At 42.8% G+C, this 10492-nt stretch overlaps 1 protein-coding gene across 1 annotated transcript; it reads right to left on the bottom strand.

Annotated features, from left to right (window-relative positions):
• Window positions 1-672: 672 nt before the first annotated feature.
• Window positions 673-1838, bottom strand: LOC5576624. Its single transcript, XM_001662729.2, has 2 exons — window positions 1713-1838; window positions 673-1609 (listed from the first exon to the last, which is right to left on the bottom strand). Exons 1-2 carry the CDS (start codon window positions 1761-1763, stop codon window positions 728-730), a joined length of 933 nt encoding a protein of 310 aa, XP_001662779.1. The 5' UTR covers window positions 1764-1838; the 3' UTR covers window positions 673-727.
• Window positions 1839-10492: the final 8654 nt, after the last annotated feature.

Here is a 10492-nt window from a genome sequence, read left to right as displayed (position 1 = left end):
ATTATCTCCGACATCCCACTCAGCACGTCATTCTCGCTGACGATTTTAATTACGTCCTAACTTAGAGAAAAGACGCTCTATTAGCTACACCCTCCGAACAGAGGAGCTCCCCTTCCCTGTCGACCAAGGCCCAATCTGGGTAGACCCGATCTTTCCTATTGTTACTCGTACCTCAGGTGGCACCGCGGGGATAGCAGGTACTGGACATGAGTTTAACGCTCAACACTCCGTCATCGTAATCATCGTCATCATCGAAACTTCAAAAGCAGTTTTTCTTTTCAAAACTGAAAATTATTCGATGGAAATGTGTTCACTGTGTTTCAACTGGAGAATACAATACAGTGAACACATTTTCCTGAAAATTTTCTTGATTTTAAACGAAAAACTGCTTTTGAAATTTCCCAAATCAATGACGGATCCTGCCCCCTTAAGAACCACAAATGAAGTATATTTTGAACCTGCAGGTAAGTGACGAACCAATGGTTCGCAATGTTCAGCTGTTAACCACTGGAGTATACTAAACATACATAAAAATATATGAAACCTCAACTGCCTTGGTACAAATGCAAAAAAAACAAACAATTCACTACGTAAATGGAATGACGTAAAAAGAGATTTGGGTATAACTAAAAATGAACACTTATTGTTTCTCTCATCCCGCATTTTCAAAAAATCGAATAGTTTATTGTGTAAAACTTTGTTTTATTTTTCTAGCATTTTACTTTTTCTAACCCTTAAAGTGTAGTCTTCTTACACATAACTCCGGAGGAGCCGTTACTTCTGGCGTAGTTGTCACCTCGGGCGGCACTGTGGTCGTGGAAATGGTTACACCGGGCACCACCACGCATCGTCGCTCGTCTTCATCGAACACCTGATCCACTCGGCAGGTGTTCGTTTTGTATTTCAATCGACCACCCACGCGATAACATTGATAGTACTGCCGCGGGTTGGCAGTGTTCACGAACATTCCTGTCCGAGGGCATCTGAACTCACACGTGGCCGAGTTTTCGTTGAACGTTGAGTCCTTACCGCATGCGAAGATTTGCGCTCCCTTGAAGGCAGCCGTCTGGTTGGTGTAGTCGTACTGGCAGAATACGTAGTACGATTGGTCTCCAGGGTAGGGGACGAATACTCTTCTGTCGTTCGGATCGCATAATACTCCTCTGGTGCAGGGAAACAGCGTTCTCTGGCAGTAGTTAGTTCTGGTGTTGTATTTGTATCCATCCGGGCAGTCGTAGCTATCTGCTTGGACACCTTTGCTCTCGCAGTAGTGATACACTCGGCAGGAGTTCGGATCCGGATAAAATCCAGCTCCGGTACAGACGAATGCGTTTTGGTTAACTTCGGTGTTCTTGCAGTACTCATCTGGCTGGGCACTACAACTTGCTCCAATCGCCGAGTCCTGAGATCTGCAGAAAGGAGTTGCCGCTGGACAACGTCTGGTAGGATTCAGCGCATTGGCAGAGTCGCTGATGCACACCTTGATAGTATCACATGATTCACAAACGGTAAACTGACGTCCGTCGCACTGTTGTGGGAAGATGGTCTCGTCGGTCTGCCGGAGGTTGCCTGGCAGGAACTCTCGGAGCCTTGCATTCGTGGCTGGAAGCTTTGTGAAAATGATTAGGAACAATAGCCTAGACTTCACGATGAGTGGATCAAATTCCACTTGTGAGTAGAGAAAGACCAAACGCTTTCCAAAAGTCACTTACCACGAGAAGTATTATTGGCAAAAGAACGACCAATGGAATAGATTGCTTCATGACTGACACGGCTCTGTCTGCAAAGGTTGAAATGAAATTAATTTATATTGCCAAATGCCTAGCCCGAATTTGCACCGAACCGTTATTTATTCTTTCTAATTTGTTCGTCAAAAAAATAGATTTGAGAGCTAATCAGTCTATGAATATACAGCATGCTTTCTGATGGTAAACTAAATAGTGTGAAATATAACAGTGCATTAATTGCTGTCGTGCTATTGACGCATAATAGCCCATAGGAACAATGAGAGACCAAGATAAATTTACATAAAGTGGTGACCCATATTGAGCTGTGAAATTTAGATGAAGAATGGATTGGAAGTAAATAGAGTAGGAGTACCAGTATTCGCTACCCTAAGGAAAAATATGTTGTATAAATCAATCAAAAATCTTTTGAATACTATGAACATGTTAAACGAAAGCTTATAATCGATACTAAGTAGGAAAAATATAACATATAGGAACTGATCAAAAACTTTGCTTTTACATCGAAAATTGGAGTAGCGAATACTGGATCACCTGAGCCAGTATTAACCATGTCTCCAATTTTGGTCCCAGAGACTGTTTTTTTTTTTCAATTATTTTCTCAGGATATTTTGAGGTCTTTGAATTGTTTTTATATCATCTGAAAGCTATCTATATTGGTTATGTGGAAAAAAATATGAACACCACAAAATATTATACTTTTGTATTTAACCCCACTACCGGCAACTTAATTTTTTTATCACAAAAAAAACTTTTGGAATAATTTAAAGACACGGATACCGTTTTAAGCCATTTAGATGCACAGAATCCAGTGGCACACAGCCGAGAAACATTCCAGACGAAAAGTTTCAATGGCTATAGCGGGAATCGAACCCACACCCCATGACACGATGCGCTTAAATGCCGTTGACACTAACCACACAGCCACGAGGCCCACAAATACACTAGAATCTTAATTGACGAATTCTTTTTTACGCAAATTCAATTTACGTCACTTATTTGTACGAAGTGCGTTGATTGAGCGTGAACAATAATGTGGGAAATTATGTAACGGAATGACCTCCGGTTGGGGAAAATCGTTATAAATTCATGCAATATGAGTATTTTAGTAATAGGCACGACAAGGGGGTGACGAAAATCGATGTCCGACTCCAATCTGGAATCCAAGATGGCGACCTCTGGTTTGGGAAAATCGTTGGAAACCCGTGCCCGAAAAGCAAAAAAAACATCTGAATTCAAGAGATGGTCGGATTTCATAATTTACAGACCCGAACCCGACCCGTACCCGATTTATTTTGTTTTGTCAAATCCGTACTCGACTAGAACTTGACAGATCATTGCTGCATCCAACCCGAACTCGAAATATTTCTTTAAAGAAACCCGAATCCGACTATTATCAAACCCGAATATTACCCGATCCCTAAATTTTAATAACGGTTTGCTCGATACAAATTTTACGAGTTTTTTACTTAACAAGAATATCATTCATTTATATAAGAACTTATCAATGCTGGAAGCATAACTTAATTGTTTAATATCAATGTTGAGTGAGATGTCTTAATAAATGAATGAGTATAAATTGAAAATATTTCACAGATTCTCGTCGCTTTTAATTAGCACATTTATTTATTTTCCGACAAATTCATTTAAAAAAAACATCATTTGATTGTGATATTAGAGTATAGTTATCGCTCAGCTTCTGAGACTCCTCATTAGTCAAGTTTTTTTCAGATCGTTCAATCGATATTCTGTTTGTGCCGCGTCGCGTGTGTGGTCGCGATGAGGCGAGAAAACACTTTTAGAATAGACTATTCGTGCTTCCCAGTGAAGCCGTCTTTCGAAAAAGTGCACGGCTTCTGCCGTTCAGTGCTCGCGCTGAAGAAAGAAGACGTTGAAAGACTACAGTGCCATAAGGGTGAACAGTGTGCGTTCGTCAAGGTCAGTGACCTGTCGCTCGCACAAAAAATCGTGGACGAACATGATGCCCGTCATGAAGTGGATTTAAACGGGAAGAAGCACAAGCTTCGTATCACCATGGAAGATGGTAGTGTGGAAGTGAAGATTCACGACCTACCCGAACATGTGTCCGAACAGAAAATAGTCGATTTCTTGTGTGCGTTCGGCGAAGTGATCTCTATTCGAGAGCTAACGTGGGGAGAGGGCTACGAGTTTGCCGGCATACCACTCGGCATATGGTCGGCCCGTATGCTAATACAAAAAAACATTGACTCGTGGGTCACCATCGACGGGCAGCAGGCATATATTGTCTACAAAGGGCAGCTGCAGTCATGCAAACACTGCAAAGAGCAGGCACATACTGGCATCTCTTGTGTACAGAACAAGAAATTGCTGGTGCAAAAGAGCTACGCAAACGTAGCGAAGCAAGCTGGATCGACACGACCACCACCGAAAAAGTCAGCTAGCGCGAAGCCGCCAAGCTCAAAGCCGACCGGGCCTAAACCTTCTGTTCTCCCTTCACTAACGTCGGATGCCTTCCCCGAGCTTCCGAAACCTTCGAGCCAGCCCGAACAGCCTGGCTCGGCATCTAGGATCGATTTGACGACGTCCCCCCGCCCGCAAACCCAACGCGCGCATGGCTCGTCGTCATTGCTCCGAACTCCACAAGTCGAAGAGTCACCAAAAGCCAGCATTGTTTTGGTTGACTGCTTCAAAAAGCCAACGAATGCGATACGATCGCAGAGTAAGAACGGCAATGGCAACGAAACTGACGATTCTTCCACTTCCACGAACAGCAGACGAAGCGCGCGAGGCCGTCCACCCGGCAAAAAACTCCGTCGGGAAGATGGAGACGACGAGCAGGATGAAGACTATCACCCATAAATGGCTCTCTCGTCCTATAATATCTCGTCCATCAACATCGGCACGATCACCAACCCCACGAAACTAAACGCGCTACGTAACTTCATTAGCAGCCAGAGCCTTGATATTGTGTGTCTGCAAGAGGTGGAAAACGACCAGCTCTCCTTGCCTGGCTTTGTCGTATACACCAATGTAGACCACACGAGAAGAGGTACGGCCGTTGCGGTGAAGGAACACATCCAGGTCTCTCACGTCGAGAAGAGTTTGGATAGTCGACTGCTTGCGCTGCGAGTGCAAGACACGACCATCTGCAATATTTACGCTCCCTCTGGCTCTGCACAACATGCTGCTCGGGAGGAGTTCTATAATGGAACTCTCGCCTATTACCTCCGTCATCGTACAGCACACGTCATTCTCGCTGGCGATTTCAATTGCGTATTGCGCGCATGCTACTCGACTAGCCCCAATACAAGCCCTGCTCTAAAGACAGCCGTGCAACAGCTACAGCTGCATGATGTGTGGGAAAAACTGCGCCCACGAGACCCTGGCTTCACCTACACGGAGAAAAACGGCCTTAGTTTGAAACAACCATTTCGTTGGTTGAAATTCAATCTAGAATTTTGGTTGTTTCCAACTGCATTTTTGTTGATGCAAATCCCTAATTTTTATTGAAACAAAATAGATTTTTAGTTGATTGCAACCTAAGAAATTATGTTGTGTCCAATAAAATGTTGTTAGTTTCAAACTAATACTTTACATGATTTTAACCAATGTTTACTTCATTTTTAACAAAGTGTAGGTTGTTGTTTTTCACTGTCACCAAAATTGAATATTGCTTTGTGCGTGCTCAGTATCAGAGGAATTCGGTGCATTGTGTTGTTGATGATTGATTATTTTCAATATGCAGATGAAACCAGATAATGCTACACTATAATAGATTGTTTTTTATTTTAATTGCTCAAATAAATAACATTTTAAATTTGGATTCTAAAATCTAACTACGAATTATTTAACAGGATTTAAGTTTAACATGCTGTCAACGAAGCAACACGATCTGAACGACCATTTTAAAGATTTCTACATTTCACTCAAGATGAAGAAAGGTATTTATGCATTAAGTATTTGAAATTTGATACAGCGACATTCAAACTTATGTTTCATTCGCAGAAACACATTGATATGGCTTCAACATCCAATATTCAGGCGGAAATAAGCAGGATCGTTGTACGAAAACCAAGAAATCTGTCGGCCGCGGGATCAACATCATTACATGTTTGTACAAATTTGCAATCTAATTAAATATATACACAATTTTAAAATGCAGCGTTTATTAATTTTATTATCATTAAATCTAATATAAATTAATACGAAACGAAAAAGAGTAAACTTACCTTCAAGCAACGATTTGTTTATTTCAAACCAGAGATTTGTTTGAAACAAACTCAAAATTGGTAGTTTCAAAATAATTGTCTTGGTTAAAACAACCTAAAGCGTTGGTTGTTTTTACAAATGTCAAAATAAACAACCAATTTGTTGTTTGTTTAGAACAAATTTTGGTTGATTTTAAATGTAAAACCATGTAACAAACAACTAAAATATTGGTTTGTTTTAACCAGCGTAAAAGGCTGAATCAAACTAAAATTTTGTTTGTGCAAAATTCAACCTAAACTTTAGTTTGAAAATAGCTAAAATTTGGTTGTGTTTACCATATTTTTTTCTCCGTGTACGTTTGCCGAAACGCGCAATCGCGACTCGATCGCATTTACGTCAGCAATGGTTTGCGAGAAAATTTGCGAACTGCGCACACTCACGTGTGTTCGTTCACGGACCACAAAGCGCTAACCGTCCGACTATGTCTTCCCCAGCTCGGACATGAGCCTGGGCGCGGATTCTGGTCTCTGCGGCCGCACCTTCTGACCGACGAAAACGTTGCCGAGTTCCAGTATAAGTGGCAATATTGGACCCGGCAGCGTAGAAACTACAATTCATGGATCGATTGGTGGCTCACGTACGTTAAGCCGAAAATAAAAAGTTTTTTCAAGTGGAAATCTCGAATTGTTTTCGACTATTTCCACGACCAGCATCAGCGTTTATACGCTGAGCTACGACTGGCGTACGATGGGTATTACCAACATCCAGAAATGCTACCCACAATCAACCGGCTCAAAGGGGAAATGTTGGCTCTGCAGAGAAATTTTTCCCACATGCGCATCAATGAAACCTACGTGGCGGGTGAACCGATGTCCATCTTCCAATTGGGAGAAAGGCGACGTAGGAAGACCGTCATCACGCAGCTGCGAACGGAAAAAATGAAATCATCGACGAGCCACAAGCGATCGAGGCAAATTTGTTTAATTTCTTCTCCAGCCTCTACTCGGAAGAAGCAGCTAACAACAACGAGGACGGATTTGCCTGCCAACGTGTCATCCCACCGAACGACCCGGTGAACGAAGCATGCACAAGCGAGATAACCACGGCAGAGATTTTGTCTGCTATTAGAGCGAGCGCACCGAGAAAATCCCCGGGATGCGACGGTATCCCAAGAGAGTTTTACCTCCGCATATTCGACGTCATCCACCGAGAGTTGAACCTTTTGCTCAACGAAGCACTCACCGGCAATCTCCCCCCGCGTTTGTGGAGGGCATCATCGTCCTGGTGAAAAAGAAAGGAGGCGACAACACGGCCCGATCATATCGCCCTATCTCGCTGCTCAACAGCGACTACAAGCTGCTATCACGCATTCTCAAAACCAGGCTTGAGTGTGTGATGAAAGCACATGGCGTTTTGAGCGACGGCCAAAAATGTTCGAACTCGGAGCGTAATATTTTTCAGGCCACTCTCGCTCTTAAGGACATATAGGAAGGAATCCCTGTCATGGCAGTGAAGATGGCTTCCTCACATATACAAACACATTTCTGGAAGTCCACATTATTTCTCAAAATATTTCACTTACCTGTACTAAATCCACTCCCAAATTTCTAACCACACATCATAACACTAATACCTTACAATTTCCGTAGTTTTAACACTAGTAGCTGGTGAAAATTCCACGAACCGTGCTAATTTTCAACACGGACGTTTAACTTTGCTACAATTGTTTACACCTATCCGCCTGCGAACAAAGAATACTTTTCGCCGAATTTTACCACTTTCGATAAACGTAGAACCTCCAACACAGTTTACTTTCACTACTTGTTAATTAAAGATCAATTACTAGTTGATTTCTGATGAAAACAACTTAAAATTTCACCAAACCGTGCTAAAAACAATCACTCGATCACAGCATTTCACTTTTTTTATTTTTCTAATTTCACGCCGGCTGCTTACTTGCAGGGCTGTCAGATAGGCTGATGGTTGCGTATGACATCAAGCAATCCTATTTAGTCGAAGGGGACAAGACTCAAATTGAAGTAGCGGTTACTGGCAACAACGTCTTATCAATTTTAATTTTACTATTACCAACAAATAGGAGAATATTTTTTGTGTACCACTACTTTTATACAGTTATTAGTGGATTCAAAGGAGTTTCACCTTAAAGATCGAATAGCAAGTCTACGTCACCACCGGCGCGCCGGTAAACTCATCAGCTTCGATCTTGAGAACGCTTTCGATCGGGTCCGTCACTCTTTTCTGTTCGAAACCATGCGCTTGCTCGGGTTTAACCAGGAACTCATCGCTCTGCTCTCTCGTATCGCCAGCCGGTCATCCTCTCGGCTGCTCATCAATGGGCATCTCTCTCGCCCGTTTGAGATACAACGTTCGGTCCGGCAAGGGGACCCCTTGTCAATGCACCTCTTCGTGCTGTACCTCCATCCACTGGTGTGTAGGCTCGAGCAAGTGTGTGGCGACGATCTCCTGGTGGCGTATGCAGACGACATCAGCGTCATCGTAACATCGACGGCGCAAATCGAAGCGATGAATGAAATATTCACTCGTTTTGAGATAGTCGCCGGAGCAAAATTGAACCTGCGGAAAACTGTTGCCATAAATGTTGGGTTTTGCGAAGGCAACGAAATAGATGCCCATTGGCTGCAAACAGCCAACACTGTAAAAATGTTGGGGGTTGTTTTCGCGAACTCAATACGTTTGATGACAACCCTCAACTGGAACGCAATGATTGGGAAATTTTCGCAGCAAATGTGGCTGCAATCTTTGCGTACGCTCACGTTACAGCAGAAGGTGATTATGCTGAACACGTTCGGTACCTCAAAATTGTGGTACATCTCATCAGTGCTGCCACCCCTTGGGATCCACACGGCGAAAATTACATCAACGATGGGTGCATTTTTATGGAGAGGTGTAGTCGCCCGAATCCCGATGATGCAGCTAGCTCGTAGTACGGAACGTGGTGGGCTGAATTTGCACTTACCAGCTTTGAAGTCAAAATCACTGGCAATTAACCGCCACATCCAAGAGATCGATTCCCTTCCCTACTACAGATCCTTTCTCTTTCACGCTCATCCCCGCCCTGCAATTCCAATAGATCATCCCGACATCAAAATCATCCTCTCAAACTTTTCCCAAATTCCACACCTTGTCCAACAAAGCCCTTCCGCCGATCTAATCCACCGGCATTTCGTGCAGCAAACTGAATTGCCAAAAGTGGAAAGCAATAATCCAGCATGCAACTGGCCACGTGTATGGCGAAACATAGCGGACAAACAGCTATCTTCGGCACAACGTACTCAACTGTATCTGTTCGTAAATGGCAAAACGGAGCATCGAAAGCTGCTGTTCGTGATGCAGCGAGTGGCTGACGAGTACTGCACACACTGTGGGAACCAAGTTACTGAAACGCTCCAACACAAATTAAGTACCTGCGCTCGTGTCGGCCCGGCATGGACGAGTCTACAGCAGAGGCTTGCAAGACTGATGAATGGATGGAGACGATTCTCTTTTGAGGACCTGCTGAGACCTGCTCTGGCAGGAATAGAACGAACGGCAAGAGTGAAAGTGTTGCGAATGTTAATTAATTACATCTGCTTTGTTAATTCATGTAACGATAGAATTGATGTAAACGCTTTGAATTTTCACTTAGATTTAGAATTTTAAAACTGTGTTACAAATGAATTGACCATAATAAAACCAAATTTTATACCACAAAAAAAAAAGTCTGGACAAACATTTCAAAAGGGCACATCGACATTGGTAAACAATGGCTTTGCAAGACGCTGCGGGGCTCAATTCCACTCGATCATACTCACCAATACCACTATCAGGAAGAGCTAACACTAATCTTCTTGATAGTGGTGTTAGTTTGCGTGGGCGGGCCAAAATGGGCTCAACAGCAACGTTTCCGAAAAAAGGCTCAAGACCTCTTGAGCCCTTTTCAAATGTTTGTCCAGAAGTATCGAATAATGATTTCATCAAAAGTATTTTAATGTTGTGTTGATTCGAGTGTTTAAAGCAGCAGTTGTAGATGTCCAAATTTCTCAATGTTATATACGATTAGGGTTCAATCGCAAACCCAAAGATCCTTATTCATAAGTATGAAAGTCAATGTCGAAATAGTAGCAGCTGACAGTTTTGTGCGTCTCGGGTTCAATGTGGCACCGGTTGAGGGAAAAGTTTGTTCATATAATGCAGAAGAGGCTAGTATTGCTAGCAACCATGTAGCGATCTCCCGAAATACGTGGAAAGGAACGAGCAGGACTCTGCCAAAAGTTATTAATATCAAACTACTCAACATCAAAATGCTCAATTCAGTTAACACCGGGGACTCGATCTATGTCGAAAGCGTCATTGTTAGAGATTAGTGTATCATATACTGGTATTTAACTTTTTGGTCGTCGCGCGAATTTTTGTAACGCGTGAAGTCGCGCGTTGTACTTTGTTTAACACCCTTGGTTTTGCGAATATCCCAGGAGTCTGACCACTTAGAAAGATGACGTCTTCGGCAAAATTGTTCGGTAACTCAAGGACTATCA

This window comes from Aedes aegypti, chromosome 3 (assembly GCF_002204515.2).
Source record: "Aedes aegypti strain LVP_AGWG chromosome 3, AaegL5.0 Primary Assembly, whole genome shotgun sequence".
In the NCBI taxonomy this organism is placed as follows: domain Eukaryota; kingdom Metazoa; phylum Arthropoda; class Insecta; order Diptera; family Culicidae; genus Aedes; species Aedes aegypti.
The sequence above is the reverse complement of the archived record's forward strand: the minus strand, read 5'-3'. Positions and strand labels throughout refer to the sequence as shown.

What these genes read in the sequence shown, in the direction of transcription:
- LOC5576624 (XM_001662729.2), bottom strand. Translation starts at nt 1,763, where the DNA reads ATGAAGCAATCTATTCCATTGGTCGTTCTTTTGCCAATAATACTTCTC. An exon ending in TGCCAATAATACTTCTCGTG is followed by an intron (nt 1,610 to 1,712) that starts GTAAGTGACTTT and finishes ATTTTCACAAAG; the next exon opens with CTTCCAGCCACGAATGCAAG.